Source organism: Anas acuta, chromosome Z, assembly GCF_963932015.1.
Source record: "Anas acuta chromosome Z, bAnaAcu1.1, whole genome shotgun sequence".
Lineage (NCBI taxonomy): Eukaryota > Metazoa > Chordata > Aves > Anseriformes > Anatidae > Anas > Anas acuta.
This window is the reverse complement of record NC_089017.1, coordinates 70,175,495-70,199,526: the sequence shown is the minus strand read 5'-3', so window position 1 is coordinate 70,199,526 and position 24,032 is coordinate 70,175,495. Positions and strand designations below refer to the sequence as shown.

Genomic DNA, 24,032 nt, shown 5'->3' with positions numbered 1-24,032 from the left:
AATCAGTTCCTTTGTCCTGAACTGCTTCATGTTCATGTCATAACTGTGCAGAACCTTTTGCTTGGAAATAGTATGGTAGATCACAGAATGGGAACTGCTGGCAGAGGCTTATTTTTTTCTGAATACTGCAAATCCCACCAGGTTTGCCTGCCACAAGCTCACTTGCATAAGGGAGGTCCAAGGATTCCTTGTATTTTTCTCCAGCATACTTGATTTTGGCTTAAGGCCTGTTAGTTCTGCTGATACTGAATATGGAAACTAGCTGAGGTCTACTGTTACTCAAAACAAGTTGTGAGGGAGAACCTTAAGGTAAAGCCAAGCATCCACATGGAAGAGTCACATCTCCTTGTATACAAAGAATAGTGGCAATGCTGGGGGTGACTTTTGAATTACAGAGTGTGAAGAGAATTTCCACCATATAATTCACTCCTTACTAATTTACTTTTGGAGAGAGAAAGCAAGCAAGTAAGGAAAGGAAAGGTGCAGTGAATATCCAGAACAGATTAGTACAGCGAGCAGAAACCCATACATTCCCAAACCCACATTTGCTGAGTTCACATTTTAAACCAAAACTTCTGTGACTTGTGAAAAGTCAAAGACTGCTAGATAACCACTCTAAGCAAGGACCAGGGAAATGGGGTAACAATTTTTATTGTGTGACATTATGGTCTCAGATTGAAGATGTTGATCTGCCACAGTTCCACACTGGGAATTGTGTGATGCATAGCATTTCCAGATAATTTCTAAGAGTCCACAAGAAATTGTCATAAGCACAATTTTCTTCACAATTTTTTCACAATTGGCAGATTTAATTCTTGGACAGTGAGTGTAGCTCAAGCATTTGGGGGTTCTTTCTTGTAAAGAACAATGAATTAAAAATGTTTTGTGAAGAGAGAGAGAAACAGATTCTTGCATTCTGATTTTTTTGTTATATAAAAATAAAGAATGAAATTAATAAGATTTCCAGCTTTATTTTGAAAAAAAAAAAAAATATATATATATATATATTTCACAGATATTTATTTGAAGTCTTATATCTGAAGATGTACAGTGAGTTAACATGTGGAGTTAAATTTACATCTACTCTTGTACATCTATGTTCTTCTAAGTTATTTTCTTACACAATTGGAGATCTCCAGGTATATGTTCAAGAAATCAGCATTAGGTACTATGTGGGTCTTAGTGAATATGTTGCTTAGACTCTGAAACAAGCTAATTACTGATTAAAAATTGATGAAATTCTGAGAACCACAGAAGTTTTCTGAAGTGTTCCCTAAAGGTTTTCCTTTTGCCTTTCTTGCTCTTTTTATTCTCTTGCAGCTAACTGAAAATTGTCTCTGAAGGTTTCTCTCTGTTTTCCTTCCAGTTTACCAAATCTTCTTTTCCTTAATGTTACTTCGATAAAGACTCTACGGCTTTAATATATAATTTTCATAGTGACTTTCACTGCTGCAATTAAGTAGCTAATTGAACAGTTTATAATGTGCATGCCTAATTGCTTCTGCAAGAGGTTAACTGTGAAAAGCATAGAAAATTAACACACAAAATGTTGCCTAGGTTACCTTTTACTGAGTAAAGCCTCAGAGATTCTGTTTACTGTACTGCTTATGGGCAGCTAAATTCCGAAAGATGTTTTAATATGAAACTTTCTTTGATATTAAATCTTAGATATCAACTATAATGTAATATGACATAGTTTTAAAAACTTCCATAAAACATAAGCATAGAGGATCCATTTGGGGTCCAGCATATACTAAAAGATGTTAAGACTGCAGTTATTTTTTTTTTTCCTTTCTTATCCTTCTGAAAATGAAGAACAGCAATTAGGATTTTTTGGACTGTCTGTAATAACTTTCTCTAATAAAAATAGAACAAAACTAATACTAGCCTCTAAGAATACTTCCAATGTTGTTGTTGTTGTTGTTTTTCTTTTTTTTTTTTTTTGTTTTTTTCATAGAATAAATAGATGTTTAATCTCCCTTTGCTATTTCTAATAATACACAGGCTTTAGAACAGCTTTTATGACAAAAAATTGCAAAGTGCTGGTCACACAGAAGGGATTTTCCAGTAGTTCCCTGGACTCTACAGTGAAACGGACAGCATGAGATCAAATCTAACAAAACCCTAGAAAAACATAAACTTCTCAAACGTATTTTCAGAGTTACCTTCTTCTAGAAAAAAACACAGTATTCAATGTAGTCATTATTAGTATACAGATTGTATTTCTCACAGAGCTATGGCACAACTAGAAAAGAAAGTAACAGTGCTATGAATGTAATAGGAAACTTTCTTGTTTTTTAAAAACATTTATTGATAAGTAAATATTACTGACTAAAACCAGAAGTTATCATTACAAAATGTGTGGTGTAATGCTGCAGTTGACTAATCTTTGCTTTCAAGCAGCTCAGTCAGTGAATGTGTTTTCTGTATACCTTCCCACTTTCTTGTCACTCCAGTGGTAAAAAAAAATAAACTGCTTATTTGAACATGCTCTGTTGACTAGTAAAGCCTGTACAATACTGCTTTTATGAAGGAACACTCCTCATGTTGACCTTCTTCTCCACCATATTTAAACTACTGTCCTCCTTTGTTTCTTTATCACTTCTAAATTTTACTGCTTTCCCTCTTCTAAATCATACTCACTTTCCTTCTGTACTCTGCTTGATTACAGGCCCTGTATGTTTTTGGTCTTGACATGTTTTTTATTTTTACTTTCTTTTGTAGCAAATGGAGATCTGTCTAATGATGCTAGGAAATATTCTTTATCTTTCTAAAACTGAATAGTGATCCAAGTCAGTGGCTCTATTAGTTGTGAAGAGCAAGTCTGTATTTTACTGATTTTGCAAAAAGCTTCTTTCCTTTTATTACTTATTAATGTGCTGTGAGCCTTCATTTTACCAAAGATATTAACAAGGTATTTGAAGAACCTGGTTTGGTACCTCTGTTGACTTTTTAATTCTTGTGTGTGTTTTTGCCTCACAGGATTTAACAATTCTGAACGCATGTGTGACAAAGAGTTCATAATACGCAGAGCAGCCACAAATCGTGTCCTGAATGTCTTGCGTCACTGGGTCTCCAAGCACTCTCAGGTATCCTCACTCATCCTCTCCATTTGTAGTACATTTGTGGAAAGATACAAGCTGACCTCAGTCCACTCAAGGAATTCATGTGATTTGGTTCTCTCTACAAAATATTGAGAGTCTGTTCACTTCAGTTACCTTTATTGAATGTGTCAAAATGCTTGTGCTTGTGTGCAGATATTTATATGTTTGTTCTGAGGCATATCCAGCAAGATGCACCTGTCCTTCATGATGGTCCCTCTACAGTCCCATATAGGGCTGTGAATCTCTTACACACTCACAAAATTGAGTAGCTAGTAGAATTTTGTGTATAGCAATGTCCTGCTAGGTGAGGAAAATGTTGGAAGATTTTGGCATGCACGTAGGAAACTACCAGGAGGGAAGGACAGAAGAAGGGACAGAAAGAAAGAAAGAGGAAGATACTGAGAGAACATTATGGAAGTACAGGGAAAATTTGCAAGCCTTGGATAGATGGTACATTGTTGCAATTGCAGACTGCTTTATCACTCCATGATAGCAATCAAAAACATTGATCAAAACAGGGTCTATTGTGCAGATGACTGCAACACTCCCTTATCACAGAATCACAGAATCACAGAATTTCTAGGTGGGAAGAGACCTCAAGATCATCGAGTCCAACCTCTGACCTAACTCTAACAGTCCCCACTAAACCATATCCCTAAGCTATGTCAAATGCAATTTCCTTTTTTCCTTGTAATTTTCATAGAGGTTAAGTTTACTAGAGGATTAAGCCAGTAGGAAATGCCTAAGTAATAAAAATGTATTAAAGAGGCTGAATGGCAAAGAAGAAGTTGATAAAACCTCTCCTGGTATCATGAAGTGAGTAAACATTTTGAGTTATTGGAAATAATGTTTATCTACCAAACTCTGTTTGGCTACTGTTAAATGAAAATCACTTCATGGCAAAATCTTGAGCTGTAGTGGGAATGACAGAAGTCTGTTACTCCTGCTCTGTGTTACAGTAGTGTACTGTACATCCTCATTGTGTCCCTGCCACAATAAATAATTAGTTCTTTGAGTTGAGCTGACCCTCTATGCTAATTAAATGACGGTTGATTAATGTGCCTGTGAAAATGATGGTTGGCATCAGATTTTTGTCTACATTAATTGTCAACAACAAGTTAAACTGAAGTTTAAAAAGGAAATGCACAGGTAGTGGACGCAAGGGCATGTGGTCTGGGAAGAGTATGAGGATGCCATTCAGAGGTGTAGGAATGGGATCAGGAAAGCCAAGACACAGATGGAACAGAGCTTGGCAAGGGAAGCAAGAAGGAACAAGGGATTCTGCTGGTGCATTGGCCAGAAAAGAAGGGCCAAGTAGATTGTTCCCTTTCTGATAAAGGAGAAGGGAGAACTGATAATGACAGACACGGCAAAGACTGAGGCACTCATGAGGTTCTTTGCCTCAGTCTTCACTGCCAGTCAGGCATCCCACAGCCCTTGTTTCCCTGAACCTCTAAGCAAGGGCTGGTGGATCAAAGTCCCTCCCACTGTAAGTGAAGAGCAGGTTCGTGAGCACCTGGGTAAAAGTTCAGCACTGCATTGTCAAAGTGGAAGCTATTGTTTGTCTCTGCAGTCACTCACTGTTTTTTATTTTTTCCATGGCAAAGCTGTCAGATATTAATTTCCTAGCTCTCTTAATCCAATATTACAATAGAGCAAATATTTTAAAATGTAGGGGCTTTTGCATATCAACTAATGAATGCTACAGCAATGGAGCATGTAATCACCTTTTTTGTTGTTTACTTGAGAGACTAGGGGCAGATGAAGGACACAAGACCTAAAGAAAACAGAAATGACTGACTAGTTTCTGCCACAAAAATACATGGTCAGGACTGCTTTAAGGAAGACAAGTGAAGAATTATTTTCTGGACAAATAGTATGAAATGTTGGCTGTAAAGATGTATAGTCCTGGGAGAGCAGTAGCTCAGAGCCTCTTTCTACAACAACACAAGCTGCAAGCCAGAGGACTTAGCTGCTAGTATGTGCTGAAGAAATGCTTATTAGATTTACAAAATAATGAAACAATGTCAGTACTAAAATTCTATGGGATCAACAGATCATCCAAAAATGTTATCACATTTTAAGGTATTTGCATCAAGCTCTGGCCACTTAGTGCATTTAAGACATCCTTCACCTTCATCAACAACCAAGGGCAGGTTTTATTCTCTTAAAAGAAGAAGAGGTTGGCAAAAGAAGCTGAGATTTTCAAAGATAAACCTGTAATTCAATGTTTTGCTGATACCATTTTCTTTCTGCTTGGCTTTGAACTTGCTCTTGTTGCAAACATCAAATATACAATTTCTGTCCTCTGGAGAAGTTTCTCCTACTTCACTATAGACTTCTCCCTGTGATGTGCCTCGGTCCTTGTCATCATTACTAGTCTGTGCTGCTGGAAAAGATGATCTACTTTGCCAGACTTTTTCTGCAAAAGTGCCATTTCCTCATTAGTTTGATAAAAAGATGGAAAAAACATTAGATAGGTAAATTGTGGGGCTTTGTTTAATTTTTCTTTGAAGGTACTAAATGCTGCTGCAGACATGTTTATTGTTGCAGCATGTGACTAGCTCTGCAGCATAACAGCATCTCAGTTCCAGTGCTCTCTGATCCACCAATAACAGTAATTTATTTGCAAGTTATTTGTCTGCCTAAATTATTGTACTGATTGATAGTGTTTTGGTGCAATGTGCACATCAGATGCTGTACAGTCCCATAAGAGTATACAACCTATGTTCAGAAATGTGTATAATGTAAAGATAGTAATGTACAACCATCTGTCTAAAGTGTGCTTACATATATCATCCCACTTACTCATCCCCTACCCTCCATGTCTCCCTCTGGATCCCTTTGGCTTACTGCAGTCTGCTACTCTCTAGAGCATAATAACATGGGTCAGGGTTAGTGCATGAACCAAGGGACAGAGATACTGTCCAAACAAATGGTTCAAAGCTTTGTGTTTCCTCACTTTCCTCTATCCAGTCCTTGGATGGGTCTTGGAAATGTTTAATTTGCTGGGCTGTGGAATGAATAAGCTTTCTACAGTATCTTGCAACTGTGTCAAAACCACAGTTATGTATAATTTAGGTTGATTTTTTTTTTTAAGCATGTGCTTTTAAAAATTTATCTGAGCATGGACAGTGTTTAATATGAAAACATGTCTGTGGGCAGAAAACAAAATCATTAAAATTAACAATTCAGCTTATTTAGAGAGGATATGCTTTCATAAAACAGTTGTGTTATCCTGAAATCATACTAAATAATGCTTAGAAAAAGGATTCATTATTTGTAAAACCTGGGTCATTCACTGTAGGAGCCTCACTTAAAATCTGAGTAAATATATAGTGATGCCAATTTTGCAGCCCTTTCAGAAGGGCAGAAGGAACTAATTAATGTCTCCAGGAGCTCCCAAGGCACAGATAAAAATTTGGAAAAAACATTCTCGCATAATGTGACACATACTTTTTGTTTTTACCACACTGAGCAAGAGGAATCAAACCCATATTGCTATTTTTCTTTTTATTATGTGTACGAACGATGGATTATTTAGGTTTTCTAGATTTTTTATTTACATTTTGTTCTTTTCATTCTCATCACCTCCCCTTTTTCCCCGTTCTTCTCTTTTTAATTCAAACACCTACAGGCCAACAAAGCTTTCTTTTTGCCCAAAATAACAGCAGTGTTCATGTTTGCATTTTGTTTTTAAAATGTAACTGAGAGGAACAGCGTAGGATTCTCCTGTTGTAAACAATGAAAACACAAATTCTGAGGCAGACAGTCATTCTGAAGACAGCTTTGATGAGAATGGAAAGGGCTTTTGAGGATAAAACTCCCACTAACTCCTGCCAGAGATGGAAAAGTAGGAAGGGAAAAAGAGGAGAAATTCCTTGTATGATTTTCATTATCCTGGTGAGGTCTTGCAGCCTTGTTTTCCTTAACAATACTTTCTTGTCCTTTATCTAAACACTTGAAGATACAAAATGAAGTGTTTCTGCTTCTGTGACAAGCAGATTGAAATGGAGCTTGTCCAAAGAGAAAGGCTTCACATCTGCTGATGAGGAAAGAGAGGCTGGCTTCTCCATGCTTCCCGGTTTTGAGTGACAGCTGCGTGCTTGCTCTCATTGGCCTCTCTGAAGATCTCAGCTGGAATGAATTGGAAAATCTTAACTCCCTTACAAACTCTATGGCTGCCAGATGGTGTCAGTGAGTTATGAAGCTACCACAAGATCTGGGGACCAGACCAAGACTTGAATTTTGAGTGTATAGGTCATGATTTTGGTGCCTGACTCCTGTCTTGCTCCAACTGTGAAATAACCTCCTGCAAGTCATTTTCTTGTTCGCGCCAACTAAACTGTGAAGGGTTTTCAAAAGAAGGTTTTGCAAATACAGTTGCAGATACCATTTGGGGATGATAGAAGGAAGGTGTCTGTGTACAGAAAATTGTCCAAGAAAGATGATTCTAGTTAGGCACTAATGGTTTTAGTATATCTTTTCATGTGATTTGGCCAATGCCCTTTTGTATGTCGGAACCAAAAAATAACATGAAAATTCATTCATATGAGCCCCACTTGGCTTGTGTTTAAATGTATAAAGTAACGAGTATGATGCCTGGCAAAGCTGTAGTGAGCTTACTGTAGAAATGTGAACAAATCACACTTACACAATGATTTCTGTACAATATTCTGTATTCTAGTTACATATCAAACAAATCCTTAGGGCCTGAGGCCTCTGTTTTTAAACAGCAATTTCTGAGGTTCTTCCTGAAATAAAGACATGTAAAAATACAGATTGTGGATTGAAGAAACAACGAGGTTTCCACAGGGTGAGGCAGAGCAAGGGAACCATAAGCGAACCTTCCAATTCACTGTTGGTCACTCAGTAAAGAAAGTTTGCATCAGTTTCCTCCATGTGCAGAATATACATGCATATTCAGTAGCAATGTACTTAATTGTTGCTATGGTCTGTCCAAATGAAGCAGAAGCATAAAGATTTGATGTTCCATGACCCTTTAGAGAGCCTGAGTCACCCTCAGAACAGTAGCCAGGCTTGCAGTCAGTCAGACTAATTAGAGGTACACTGCTCATGCTTGTGCTGGAGCCTGACAGATCCTTCCTCACTGAGGTCTTCCTGCAAATCTCTTACATGTACTAAGTCCTAGAACTTAGAGGCAGAGATGTCACATTTCCCACCAGTCCTGAATACTTTAATCTGACAATTCCTAGTGGCTAGATTATTCTTGCAAGGTTTCTTCATACTACCAAGTTACACAGTGCTTGGATAATAAAAGGTTTTTATTGTATGCACTGAGAATTACTCAGTCATGCTTTTAACATAGCTTGTACTTTGGTACTAATTGTGTTCAATCTGGAGTGACAGGCTAGCACTGATACCATGGAATCAGGACTGGCACTCTTCCCCAAATGATGGTTGTTTCTTTGCACTTGAAACTAACTAGAAGACAAAGGTGCAGTCCTTTGATTGCTTTCTGAAATAAACTAGGAGTAGGTCAGGGATGAATTTTCCTTGAAAGCCAATTTTAATATCTTTTATCTTTTTATTTTCCAAATGCGTAAATGTCTTGTTGGAAGTGAAGATACGAAAATCTCCTGTAGCACAACTGTATGCAGTGTTTGTGCTTTTATGCTGGAAAATGAAATACCGTTGTAGAGGACTGCATCACCAGAGTAATTCCAGTAAACTGTGATAGAATGCGATCTGTATAGAAGATTAAGAGTTATTCCACTGATGTCATTGAAATGACGATCTGTTTACACTTTGGCATAAGAGCAGATATATTAAAATCGTAAGGGAAAATCCATCTATTTGAAAATATACCAATTTCATTGTAAACAGTCTTTCTGTAGATCTCTCTCCCCTCCTGGTCATCTCCAGTGCTGGGTTCCCAGCAGGGTTTTATCATTAGCCCGTCACTTTAAAGTAATCAGTTATAGCCAGCAGCAGTGCTGGTCTTTCTCAATGTCTGTGCCCATCTGCTATTTTCAGCTTGCTGCTGGAAATGGGGGCAGAGGCCATTAAGTCTGCATGCAGTATCTCCACATTGTGTGAGTACTCTTAGAGGCATCCAAACCTTGACTTCAGCTGTACATGTAGTTTCCTCTCTCTTTCACATCTGGTATTTTTAATCCTTCATGTTGTTTTACTTCTCCCTTCAGTAATTAATTCCTCCTTCCTCTCCACTGGAGCTTTTTCTCTTCCAGATGCCTCTCAAAACTTTCCCATTGTACAGCCATAGTATAATAGTCTCACTGTAATATATAATTCCTGTCCTCACTGACATTTCTTCTTATTTGGTACCTCTCTGGTTAATTCATCTTGCATTTTAGAAATGTGACCACTTCTTTTCTTTCTACATGTTTGTTTTTTCTGCTTTCCCCATTTCCTTCAAACACATCTCTCCTCAGTTTCTCTTGTTTGTCACTTATGGACTGAAAGATCCTCACTATATAGCTATTCACAGGATGAAGAGAAGTGGCAGGGAAAAGATTTCAGTGCATTGATTTTCTTGCTTGTAGTGTGAATATCAACTACGTCTGGGAGAATCTGTGGAAACACCATGGGTTGTATGTGGCAGCATTGGAAATCTGAATTGGAAAGCAGTCAGTTTTTTTTTTTTCTTCCCTGCATGTAAAAAGGCTTCCAGCTTGGGAGGCATTCTTGGTGAGCGGATTAGAGCTTTCTGTCCATCTCTGATTATCACAGAGCCCTGTACACTTTGGGTGTGATGCTTGGGCAGCTGGCACTTCCTGGTGAGCCAGGTGTACCTGCAGATCTCCTGGGTGAACTTCTCATGCGTCTCCTCAGGGCGTAATGTTATGTAACAGAAAATCAGAATAAAAAAGTAGTGAGAAACTAATACAATTAATCCAAATCTATTCAGCAAAGACTGTCATGAGGGTGTAGCATTACATTTATCCTGACAACTTGTACTCCTCCTCCTGCTCTTCACGTAGCAATCACAGGCTTCTGAAGCCAATCTGCCTTTTATTTATTTATTTTTAATGCCTTGTAAACAGATGCCCAAGAAGTTGAAATCTTGGGTCTATTTTGCAAGCTGAACTTAAATTATTTTTACAGTGTGGAGGTAGAGTTACACTGCGGTTGGATAATATTATTCTGTGAAGTGGTTCCCTTTAGGCTTTCTTCATGATGCCTCCATATACAGTTCTGTCCCCTCCCCTTTTCTGCTCCTTCCTTCCCTCCCTCCTGGTATCCTTTGTAGTCCTTATCACTGAAATACTCAAAATATTTTCCAAATAAATTAAGTTCTCAGGTTTTAGCTCCCGTTTGTCTGCCTGGGGTTATTCAAGTTTCCTCACCTTGTTTAAATGAAGAATGTTTCCTCTCACTGAGGAAAATTTAAAGAGGAGCAGGAAATGTTTGGGGGTTTCACTGAACCCATGACGAAACTTGAAAATTACATTCTCTGTATAATCACCTGTAGTAAATCTACAGTAAATTTGTTGTTGAACCTCGTTGGCTCAGCTAAGTTCTGTTTTTCTCACTTTCTGCTGCCATCATTACAGTCTGTCTTGTTGTGCAGTGATTCCAAATCCATCATCCCCTTTATTATTTTATTTTATTTTATTTTATTTTATTTTATTTTATTTTATTTTATTTTATTTTATTTTATTTTATTTTATTTTATTTTATTTTATTTTATTTTATTTTATTTTATTTTATTTTATTATTTTTAAATTTTTGACTCAGCTGGATAGGTTGCTTCTGAAACACTGCTCATACTGCAGAACAGCTTTTTGAGCTCCTCCTGGCAAGAGAATGTGCAAGCACTTTCTAAATGTAACAGTACTGTCCAGTCCAGTGGATGGTGCCCATCAACAGGCTGGCTGTGAATCTGCTTGAAATATAATCTTACTGACTTAGCTCTGTAGCTGTGAAGGAGGTGTTGTGTTTTAACCCCACTAAGCAGCAATTAAAACATGGGTGTGTTATCAGCACCGCTTTCATCATTCATGGCCAGTTGGGGTCGTCTGTCCTGCTTCTGTCCCCTCCCAGCTCCTGCTGCACCCCCAGCCTCCTTGCTTGCAGGACAGTGTGAGGAGATGGAAAATTCTTGGCTTAATGTAAGCACTGCTCTGCAACAATAAAAACATGGGTGTGTTATCAGCACCACTTTCATCAAAAATCTCAAAGATAACATTATACCAGCTACTATGAAGAAAATTATCTGTCCTAACCAAACCAGGACAGGAGGCTTTTGCTTTCATAATGCAGGTGGGTGTCAGCAAAATGAATAAATTTCCCCCTGTTGCCACACTGCTCTACTGCTGGAAACTTTGATAAATGATGCTGAACCTTGTGTACAATGCTTTTGATCAGTGAAGAACTTCATACATCATATTCTTATTCTAGGTGACTCCAGGGCAGCTTTCTCACTTAACTAATCTGCTGTCATTTTTTCTATATTTGCACATTTCATAAGTGATTTTGTACTGTATATATTAAATAAATACCTTTTCTCATCACCGACAATAGTGGACTTACAAATAGAACTTGAATTTTTGCACCAAAATTTTAAATAATTTTTATTCTTGAGCCAAATAGAAATCTAAATAAACCCCAGAAATCGTTAGGTTAATATGGATTCTAAAATATACTAGAGGTATGTACCCTTCCATGAAGGATTATCAAATCAAAAAATGCGTGTTGGAAAATTTAGAACTTCTTGTCTGACTGTATTCTTTCTGCAATATGTAAATTTCAGTGAAAATTTTCCTTGAATGTTGGGATAGTCCAAATTCTGACACATGCAGCCATTTAAATGTAAGTGAGTATAGCAGCTTTACTCAGCCTTCACTTCTACTCAGCAAAAAGTTGGGAGCCTGTTTGCTTCTGCCAGGCCTGCTGGGTGCTGCAGTCTGCCTTGTGCTGGGGGATGGTGGCAGCGTTTTGTTGCTGTTGGCAAGATGGGAGACTTTCAGATCAGAAGTGCTGAAGAATTAGGGAAACGTGTTAACAGGTGATAACAACAGATGAAGAATGTCACGAGTACTCTAGAATTATATATAGATATATGACATACACATATACAGTATATCTATACCTATTGGTATCTATATTTCGGTCTGTATGTACCAATAGTATAAATAGACATATTTACATAATAAGTAAGTATATATTCAAAAACAATGACCCTAATAGAGGTAGCTATAATATACACATATAGCAGATAGTTACCTGTTATCTGATAGTTATCTGTCTATGCAAATATAACAGATATTTATCTATAAAGTGTGTTTAGAATTGATAGCTAAGTATTTTGGTGTGGTTTTGTAATTCCGAGGTTAAACTTTCTACAAAGATTTAAATATTGTGAAATTGATTTCCATAGATTTTTTTAGCCATTGCTCATCATGTTAACATTTTGGGATTCTGTATATCCCTAACTTCAGCTGTAAAATAGACTAGCTTCCCAACTGTCTTTTGAATTCCACCTTTTTTCATTGTGTTTTCTCCTTACATTTTGAGAAGCAACTTGCACTTTGTTTTAAAAAGAATTCCACCAAGCAGACAAAAAACAACCACAAATTTTGGGCAGTAAGACAACAGCTACAGAAACTGCATCAATATAAAGCCTACTCTGTCCTATGGGAAGATTGTGCTATGGTGTGGCATCTTCTAATTGCAGTCAGGCTGGTGTGGAAGTGTAATCCATAGATGGGATTGAGAGAATCACACAAACCAGTGAGTCCCCTGTGTATAATCTCTTATTAGTCTGTACTATGCACAGTAGAGTTTGGGCTGGCTAAGCTGATCAAGGGTCTTTTTTTTCTAGTTTTTCTGAAGTTAGTGGGGTGGGTTTTTACACAGTGAAGTTTATTCCAAAGCCAGCATAAGTGAAAGCTAGTCCTAACCCTAGCAACTAAGTGCCTCATAGTTTGCCAACAATACTAGTTTTTCCATCTGTTTCAGGAATCCTATCTTGTGGAGATAGTTAACAAACATGTTTTGTTGTTAACATACAATATATTAATTTCTATATGTATGAGAATTAGCCTGTAAACATGAAAAAACATGCTTTTTTTTTTTTTTTTTTAAATGAGTCTTATATTCATAGGTGAGGCCTTCCCATCCTGATTCACATATGCAATAACTTTAAAAAATACAAACTTTTGTTATAGTCGGAATAAAGCAAACCTTTGAGAAAAAAAAAAATCATATAATGAAAATAACCAATGGACTGTGGTTTAAAAAACATACTTGGAGGTAAAATCCTGATAATGTTTTTATTCTACCCAATTCTAAGAATTCTACCCGATTCTGAGAATTCTATCCAACATGCTAAATAAGCACGTTAGATTTGTCAGTTCTTGGATAACTTGGATACTACCCATCTTCTTTTAGAACCATTAAGCTATTGAACAGACAATACCAATATTAATTAAAATGGTTGCTTAAGCCTATGCAGTCTTCTTCAAGGTTTCTCCTTTAGCTGAATTTTGATAGTTTTATATTCCAAATGCTTTTCTTTTAAAAGTCACTGGAGCAAACAATACTCTCCTGTAGTTCTGTTACATTCCTTATACTTTCACTAATTAGTCCCATTTCTATATCTTAAATAGATAAATAAATAAACTCTGTCTTCTTTGGCAAACAGGTTAAACTAGTTTCTCAAACAGGCATTTTGGACAATAGATATAGAAAATAACTTTATAAAACAAACGCAGTGCAGTATCTAGAAGTATTTTTGCTTGTTTGGGGGTGTCTGATATCCTATCCAAAGCCTAATTTTGCTTGCCTTTCTGTCCTCTAAAATCTTCCAATATGAACAAACATCATGAAGGACTAATACACAAATACTAGCTGGTTTCAGAATGTGAATTAGCTCTTGTAAAAGTGAGGAGACTTTTGAAAACTCAAAAGGGGATACTTTTAAGAGGAGGAATGCCCAGGTCTTTACTGAGGACGAGTAGCAGGGCATTTGTGGGCAAGAAGGCAGCCTAATCCCTCACCTCATGCTGACAATTTGAACACTAAGCTTCCTCAAAAAGCCCTGTCAGAGTGATTGGGGCACCACCTTCTTTAATGAACATATATCCTCCTAGTGTCAGTATTTCAGTGCTTTTCCAAACTAAGCATCACCTTCCTGTGTGACTTCGGGTGCACTATGGTGCATCCACTTAAGTGAGATGGATGGTGTGATGATGTGTGTCTACCAGACATGATTCTCCCTAGAGGCATTTGACTCTTTCCCTTCTAGGGAGATGGACAGAGCTCCGGAAATTCTGCCAATTTAGGAGTCTATTGCAACATAAGGGGAGGTATCTGGTTCTTTGGGAAAACAAAATATACAACCCCTGTACAGAGGTGCCAAATATTCCCCAGTTTTGGTAACTTTATTGCTGGCTCTGATTCTGTTCCCGTGGAAATGTGCAGGGGCTTGCCACAAACATGGTCTTACTTGCAAGTAGCTGTGGGTTATGAAGGAGAACCTACAGATGCACTGGATTAGCAAAGACTTGGTGTTTAGTTTTATTACCCAAATACTAGCTTTGAGCTAAATCCAAGTCTTAGTGGAGTCTGCTCCAATACTTAACTCTAAGTTCCTACCTTAAAATTTGTACATTGTTCTAATATTTTATTTTATCCAATATCAGGTATCAACACAAATTGTTGTCTGTTTCTGTTTTTGAGTGGTGGTCCTGTGTAAGGTATTAGTCAGCCTTAGAAATAATTAAAATGCCAGAACTCTTAAGTGCAGTACCAGAGAACATTGGTCTGATTTATCATGCTTATATACCTTGAATACTCTGCTACATCAAATAAAAAGCAGACCTTTCCAAAAAGAGGGTTATGAAAGAAGAAATAGCAGAGGGGGAAGTAGGTAAATAGGAAAACTCTGTAAAATAGTGGGAAAAAAAAACCTGTGTCCACCCTGTTGCATTAAGGGGTATAGCCAATTGACTGTTACGGATCCGGTCAGAGTCAGGGTAATGAACTATCACAGTCACAGATTCACCGATAACCCAGTAACCAATATGGGTCTGGTGGGATTCAGAGCACTGAACAACCACGGTCACAGATTCACCAATAACGTATAATTGCCCTTACTCTAGTTGTGTTCAGTGAGAACTATCATGGCTAGGAACAATATAGTTAAGTGCAATTTGTTACAGGAACAGGTACACAGGTTCTTTGGGTTGCTGGCGATAGTTACTGTCTGCAAAAGCAAGCTAGCATGCATGAAATACACAGGTGCACAGCCTGGAAATTAATGCATTAAAAGGCTCAAAGACTCTACAGAGATTTCTAAGTTTCTGTGGAGACACATAGTATAATCAAGTGTTCAGATCACACCCAGAGGTGTCCAATGGGGGGGAAGAGAGGCTCAGCCCATCGACTGATCCCAGGGGTCAGGAGGACCTCTGGATGGTGTCTCCCCTGACAGTGGTATCTTCCCTGACATCCCCTCTCTCTTAGGCCAATTTATATTATTTTCTATCTTTTAGGTGGAGCCCAGGTAATGCAGCTACACCCTACCATAAAAGCCTCTTCAATGTTGTACATTTTCTTTAAAACGTGAACGTTAGTTTTATTTTCCTACTTTAGGCAATTTCACCACACAACCTTGCTACACAGTCGTCTCTGCTTTTCTGTTTTTCCACTTTTATGATCATCACAGGACAATAGAGGATAAGGCACATTGTGGTTACTGGTGAGATGTTTTCCTAAATTCAGAGCAAAAAGGTTAAGTGATTTGCCCAGTTCCACAAAGTAAGGGTTGGAAAATTAGATAAATTGTAGCCTTTCAGGTTACCACACATGTATCCTGCTCACTACAACAGTTTTCCAAGTTTCATTAAATATTTTCTTACCAGATGGAATAGACAAAACTCAAAAAACTATTTTTTCAATTGCTTGATGAGTATTGTTAAAACAAAAAGGAAGTAAAATTGTTTTCCTTTGCAGGATTTTGAGCTAAATAATGAGCTGAAAATGAATGTGTTAAATTTGCTGGAAGAAGTTTTAAGAGACCCCGACCTTCTACCACAAGAAAGGAAGGCTACTGCAAATATACTGAGGTAAATACGTTTCTAAATAGTCTGTCTATGTGTGGTATGTGAAATAGATAGGGGAACATGTATCTTAGAATTCACAGGGCTTTTCTGCAGATTATTTGATTTTGAAGGATTGTTAAGTTTTTTATTAGCTGTAAGACAGACCAACTTTGAAGCACTTCATCCGGCAGCAAAATATAGCACATTTTCAGGTTAATTTGTAGTGATTACAGCTAAGTATACAGTAAAAATTGCACAATAGGAACTAAAGAATAATTAACAAAAAATTTGGATGTCTTCAAAATGGATTAAGGAAAACTTAGCTATGTCTGTTATTTGGAATATTTTAAAATTCCCTTGTAACTTTTTTAGTCTGGACAACCATCAAGTGTCAGAGCATGTTTTAATTTTCATTCAGAAAATTCTCTTAAAAAAAAATCTAACAGCCATTGGCTCAGTGTTTATGTGGTAGGGAAAAAATGCTGCCCAATAAAGCAACAAGACCATTCACTATAATATTGTGAAGAACTCCTGTCTTAGCAATGAGCACTTCATGCTGCTAAGCTCTTGAGAGGCTGTTGATAGTCTAATGTGCCATGACATAGTCACTAGACCGTGCTTGCACTTTCCTTTGTGTTGACAGCTGTGTCTTAACTTCCTTGGGTAGCTTACAGAGAGGAATTATTATGTAATTAGTGCCATGGAATGAAAGATCTTTAAGTTTCCATATAACCGGAATTATTTACCTTGGGGTTCAAATTCTTTATCACTTAGAGTTGGTGTTACAGAATTGAGTGTCTACTTGTTCCAAAAGCAAAGCCGTACATGCATTTGTCAGTGAAAATAATTCATTCTAGTAAGTGTGAATGTTTTATGGTAACTGATTTCCATGTAAGTTATGCTACATTACTGAAGAAAAATATGCATTTAAAGACCAGGCAGTGCTTAAAACAAGACATGATGAAAAGCACAGATGAAGCTGTGACATGCTTAGTATTTTTGTAAGTATTCTGCTGGAAAGGTAGCTAGGGTGTGATAAATGTAACGTGTCTGAATTTTCTAAGAACATTTGACAGGTTTCCTCACTGGATGCTCATATGAAAAGGAATGTCAGAATAAGAAGGAGAAGGGGAAAATATAAAATAAAGGATAAGAAACAAAAATAAGCTCTTAATATAAGCAGTTCATGTTAACAGGATCCTACTTAGTTTCTACATAAATAGAAATAAGCCTTTTTGTTAATTATACCGTATGTGCTGTTATTCAAAGTTTTTTTTTTTTTTTAAAGTTAATGTCACATATTTTTTCGGAAGAAATAACAAGAAGAACAAAAAAGGATTAGTTATGTTACAGTGTAGTGGGTTTTAGTAATACGTCTGATAGCAAAGTTTCTGTCAGATTGCTCACAGTGGAAAAAGTTAGCCTTAAGACCTTCAGCTTCTTAAGAAAATAAGTCAGAAACAAATGTAGATTGATTGTTTCTTACACAGTAATAGAACAGATTTATAGGCCTTTAAGCATACAATTTTTTTTACAATTTTCTCTGTCCAGTTTTGAATTAGTCATTTTCCATTAGGTGTTGCATCAACAAATGCAATTTTAGTAATTATTTTTAAATTGCAAGCTGCCCCCAGTTGCATCCTGTTACTGCTGTTCTATGAAATGTGAGGTATTGTTTTTCATCACTTCGTTTTTAACACTTACTACTTTAGTATCTTATCTCACTGTATATGCTAGCGAACACAGTTAATCCGATGTTTCCACTGATACTTCTATTTTAATGAAGACTGAATTTCTGGCAATTCTGAGAATTTTCAAGGGTTTCTTTTGTGAAAAAGAAAAAAGTTAAATTCTTTAAGAAGTAAATATTTTGAAAGTTATTTTTTTAAACTGAGAAATGTTTAGAAGTAAAAGAAAAAAGGAGTAGAAATTAAAATTTTAGTAAAAATGAAAAATATAGTCACAGATATTGAACTAAAAGTAAACTAAAAATTCACTAATTTGAAATATTTTGTAGAACATATTGTGTTTTTAAGATCCTTCCTTCGTAGCCATTATCCTCACAATATTTCTGGAAATACTTAGGCACTTTACAAGCAGGAAAGTAAAACCAATGGCGTATTTGAGGTCTCAGTGGGAGTTTCTATTGGAAAGATAGGTAGAGAATGAAAATTTCTTGAGATAAGACCCTCAACAAAGCCATCTTTGATCAGGGTTTGCAGCTGGACACTGGAATCCTGTCAGACTTTTCAAATAAAGTAGTTTGATTGTAGATTTGGTCATTGAGTTGCAAGTATTTGTTTACATACCAGAAACTTTCACTAGAAAAAAGAGCCATCGGTGGCTCAGCATGCAGAACTGGTCCTTTTGACTCAATGTGGCATGAATGTTGATTTCCTTCAAAATGAGGTATGAAATTCAAGCCTTGGCTAACAGTGTTTTTTAGTAGTCCTGCATTACTTTTCAATGATGTTGTTAATGTACATGCAACACTGGTATGTTAAATGTTCCTAAAATAAATAAATAAATAAATAAATAAATAAAAGTTGTTAGTCAAAGTCCAATATACATCAGTGACACAGCGTTGTTGCCTCAAGGGCTCCAAAACCTGCTGTGTTCCATTCTCTGCGGGAACCGTGTTTCTGTAGCAGCTGAAGTTTCTCCTGTGTCATAATCTCTGTGCTTTTTATTTGTACAAACTGCTCATAAACTTTCAAATAAAAGTTGTTGCATGAATAAAATTTCAGGTGGAAGCTGTTGCATAAATACAACCTTCATAATGTAAACTGTTGTTAAGCTGTAGTAAATAATACCTGAGGCTGTAATCTTCAAGTTAAAAATGTTAGGACTTAAAAAATACTGCCCCAAAGACTTAACACTGAGTTAAAAAAATCTAAGGTTCTTGGGTGCTCTCTCCAGCCACACAGGAGTCAGTTGTTTGTCAGACACATTAAATTTGTTAACAGTCATCTGATAAGGAGAAAGTAATTCTCCAGGAATGGAACTTCTTTGGTGACCTTATGAGAAAGACCATAAAGGAGCAATTCTGACTTTGGACGAAAACCATTCAGCCAAGATGAAATACACAGATGTGTCATATATCTCACCCTTTCACTGTAAGGGGGAACTCTGATTATTAAATCACCTCAGCAAAATGGGCTGTATGGTAATTAAGAGTAGTTTCCAAGCTTTTGAAAAGCACTGTAGTTACTCCCAAAGATATGTTCTCAGCAAGGCTATATAGTTAACTGAGAAGAGGAAATTATAGGACTTCAGAAATAATCTGCAATTAAATGGAGTTTTTCATGTGTAACTGTAGATCTGTGGTAATGACGCAGGGGTGCACATTCCTTTACTCTTCCACAAGTCTTCATTTGTATTGGATGTTATTAAAGCAAGAGTATTTATAACATTAAAAACATGATCATGTTGGTAGTCCTAAGCGTGGAGACTGAACACACACTTCTGGCTGCCACTGCAGGCATGACCTCAGGAGCAGTGAGCAGCAAGACAAGACTCCCTCTGATACACTGGCTTCTCAGCTCATTAGTGGATTCACAGGTCGAGCCAACTCCAGACTGTTCTTCTAACACTTAACTTTTTAATATCCCCAAATATAAAATTGAGTAATAGTTTCAGTCAGGAGGGTTTGGCTTTTCTGGCAGGTTGAAAATGCCCTTGCTCAATTCTGGAACAGATTTCATGAAGAACGACAAACCAACAGATGAAGAAGAGACAGTATCCACATGCCTGCATCCTATCTGATAATGTAATTGTACGAACCAAGTGGGTACCCAGGCTTTCTGTAGTACCAGATGAACATAGTTTTCTTTGTTTTTACACTGTGCACAAATATATAAGCACTAAAAACAGAGGTACTGTTGGTGCAAAAAGCGGACGCAGTAACACAGAAATGGTTCCTTCTCCTAGCATTACTGTCTGATGCCTTCTGTGGTACCATGTCTGGTTGTCAAAGTAGGTCAAGGGAAGCACTTAACTTGGATATTTTTCTCTATTACATGTCTCTGAAGATTACTATTTCTTGTAGTAGGTATAACCAAGACTGTTGAGCTTGAATAAAAAGTGCTGAATTTTAAGCAAACGCTCCCATACTGCACTGACACGTTGTAAAGAAGCACTGTGTTGAACACCAGAGTATTTATTTCTCGTATTGTCATTATGGGTTTTATCTACATCAGATTACAGATTTTCTATCATCTGCCAACATGCCATATTATAGTCAATGTTCTGAACATTAAGAGGAGGCCCGTAATGGAAAAAAAAAATATTTTATGAGTTCCTTGACCTGTTCATAGGCGTAGGTTATACTGACAAGATGAGGGGAAACGGGATTTCCTCTTAGCACTGACTTAAAAAAAATGCTGTGGTGGGACCGATTCTACCTGAAAGACCTAGCTATAAACGAGCTGTAGGCAGCTAATGAAGCACTCCTTCCAAAGTAATTGCCTGTTGAGAGAGATGGTGATTCTGTCCAAAAGTGGTATGAACTTAGGCGTGTGGACTTCTCTGGAGATCATAGAATCATAGAATCACAGAATATCCTGAGTTGGAAGGGACCCTTAAGGATCATCAAGTCCAACTCTTGACACCGCACAGGTCTACCCAAAAGTTCAGACCATGTGACTAAGTGCACAGTCCAATCTCTTCTTAAATTCAGTCAGGCTCGGTGCAGTGACCACTTCCCTGGGGAGCCTGTTCCAGTGTGCAACCACCCTCTCTGTGAAGAACCCCCTCCTGATGTCAAGCCTAAATTTCATGACACCTTACTTTCTTTGACAATTAGAGGATATAGGCACTGACTTGAGTAGGATCTGAATTCCATCCTAGATGTCTTAAAGATAGGTTATCTAGAGTCTGTCTTGTTTTAGAGATTTGTAGAGGTGTTCACAGGTATTGTGTTTCTCTTCTGGCTCAAGTACTAATTTCTGTTTTGGAGAAATGCTTCTCAATCCACCACCGCCACATTACCCTCCATGGAAAGCTGTTACCTGTTAGGTTTTCTTCTAGGTGGAGGGATCTCAATTGACGTTACTTAAAGGAAGAATATAAATTAGAAGAGTTTTTACAGATTTTTTACTGAAGAGTTTTTATTTCACATCATGAAGGTTTTTGGCATCATATTTTGTATGTGAAAGCATAGATTTGTGAGGACTGAAGGTTTTGATGAAACTTTCATTCAAAAGTCTTCCCTGGGTCAGGATGGAAACATAAAATTGGGGGTGAGCCAGTGAACATACCCCTCATGAAAATAGTAATTCATCCAATGCTAAGTGTGTCATAAAACAGGCTTTTTAGTTGCTCTGAAGAGGTGCTTACTGTCTGCTTTTACACCTGAAAAGTGCTGGCATATCAAAATAAGTGTAGCAGTTTGTGTTTGTCAGTCAGCCCTCACTATAGGTCTTTGCTTCCCTGTGTTTCTTTACTCGGAAATGTAGAGGAATTCAGAGTGAAATTAAGAAACGCTTTTCTTACTGTAAACTCATTGTTCAGATACTTTTAGAGCCTGCATATAAGTATATGCCATGGACTATCTCCTTGATTTTGGACACAATTGTCTTTTAGAAACTGGCCCAGCCTGTGAGTGTATGTGTGTATATGCATGTATATTTTTTTTCCTGGAAAATCAGTGCCTTTAAATCATATTTGTTAACAGAGATTAGAGGAGGAAAGGTTGATTTATACTCCAAAAACATTATGGTAAGCTCTGGGAAAGAGGAAGTACTGAAACAGAATGGCAAAGGAAGTGTTTATGAGAGATACTGAACTAGTTCATGCCTTCCTGAGTCATTAGAGAGAACAGCTGGTATTTCTTGCATTCAGAGAATTTTGGTGAATGGACTGATGAGGTTTCTCTGCAGGGTAAAAGCTTCTTTTCTCTTTTTCAAATTATTTTTGAAAGTTAGGCAAACATACTGAAGTATGTTGTCCTTGAGATTTGATCAGCCTTGTTCAGTAACTCCTGAAATCTACACAGAATTTCAGTGATGGTGGACCAGAAAGGTGTAAAGTTGAGACTGAACTGCAGTGAATAACTTTGGTTGATAAATAATCCCGTGTGTGGAAAAAGAGTGGTGCAAGAAACAAGTCCTCCTTCATCTTCCTCTGTAAAGGGAATCAAGGAATATGTGGGGTTCAAAATTTGATAGATGACTGATACTCTATCCTGTGTAATAGTTTGGAACAGATTTTAGTGCTTTATGTGAAAAACATTTTAACTTTTGGACTGGTCAAGCGTGAAGAATAGATCAAATGAGAGAGAAAATTCTAATCCCAGATGTGAAGTGGAAAAGTTAGAAAGTTATTTCTTATGAATTTATTTCCTTTATTTGTAAGAGTGTTGTTACTCCATTCAGTCCCACTGAGAGGAGTGCTGTTTAATAGTCATGCAAACTGTTTCGTTACTTTAGCCCCTTTTCACATGAACCTGAGCTTCTCACATGACTTCCAGGAGACTACTGATGGGAACTGCCCAAGAAGAACTGAGGACCTCAGCATATCCTCTTAGACCTCTATCCAAACTAAATACATGTACCACTAGGCCAGCAACTGTGCAGACTGAAGTGGAAGCTGCTATTGATGATATTAAGAAGTACTTTTGTCCAGTCCAGAAAGATATACTGTCCTTTGAAGGTTTAAATGTAGAATATTTACGGATAAAATATTTTTTTCGTAAGAATACTGTGTCAGAGAAAAAGCATGTCATCTCTACAGAGCAAGGGATTAGAAGTCTATATAAAATACTGTATGTCATAGAAAAGAGTATCAGTAAGCAAAGAAGGGGGAAAGATAAGTGTTTTTTTTTTTTTTTTTTTTTTTTTTTTTTTTTTTTTCTCATGGTTCTTACTTTATTTTCTGTTAAGCAAATACAATCTTTTCTGTATCAAAGATGAGAAGCCTAACCTACAAAAAGTTATAAGGAACCCAAAGAACCCAAAGTATGAGTTTACAAAATCATGGAGAATATTTGGGGCAGAAGGGCAAGCCCTCTATTTTTTTGCCAGGAAGACACGTAGTCTTTCCACATTCTGAACAGTATTTTTCTGCAGTCAGTCAGTCATGAGACACAGCACAAAACAAGCTGCTAAGGAAACACAGATTGGCAGTCTATTTACAGTTACTGAGGCTGCAAAGAGTTGTTTTGTGGAGAAGAAACAGGGTTCTCCTGAAGAAGTAGACCTTCAAGACACTGCATGGCTTGCCCATTAGACCTAAGACATTTCCAAGTCTCATGATGAAATGGGCATTTTGTCTGGATATGAGAAAGATGAAATGAAGGCAAGGAGGATTCTTAGGTTCTTTCTACTATCTCCATTTGGTTTTACCTTAGTCCTTCAATTCAGAAAACCAAAATGAACCAACAGCAGCACACAATAGAAGAACCTAGTGTACTAAGCATTGATGCTTCCTCCCCAGCCACATAGTACAAATTCTGTATTTTACATTCACTGCTAAAGACTCCAGGCAATATAATCCCTTAACACTTTCCCAAATGCTATGTGGAAAGTCATTTTCTACAAAGTGCAAAAACAAGGGATTGGAGGGACAACAAGAAAATATTTTGTTGAGTTGCTCTACTTTCTAGAATGATTAATGGAACTGGATCCTCTTTGAAAATGGTTATCTAAACTCTCCGTGAAAATGGAATTGATAGGCATTATATGACTTCTGCAGAGAACTTGTTTCAGAGCTTTCGTATTCTAGGTGGAAAGTTGGACATGTTTCTTAAACCAAATCAGTCCGGCAACTTCTTGCACTATTGTTGGTGTAGTTATAGGCAGTCTCTTACATGCTGGCATAATGTTCTTTCTCCATAAATCTTCTCTTTCACATATTATATAAATCCAGTCTATTCAAGTTTTCTTTGAGTCTGTATTTT

General features: G+C 37.1%; 1 protein-coding gene across 3 annotated transcripts in view; it reads left to right on the top strand.

Annotated features, from left to right (window-relative positions):
* RASGRF2 (Ras protein specific guanine nucleotide releasing factor 2) overlaps nt 1-24,032 on the top strand; it is a 137,524-nt gene that overhangs the window by 100,343 nt on the left and 13,149 nt on the right. For all 3 annotated transcript variants that reach the window (XM_068666754.1, XM_068666753.1, XM_068666756.1), the window contains exons 18-19: nt 2,983-3,089; nt 16,047-16,159. In XM_068666754.1, coding sequence (XP_068522855.1) covers nt 2,983-3,089; nt 16,047-16,159 — 220 coding nt within the window. The remainder of the gene's footprint in view (nt 1-2,982; nt 3,090-16,046; nt 16,160-24,032) is intronic.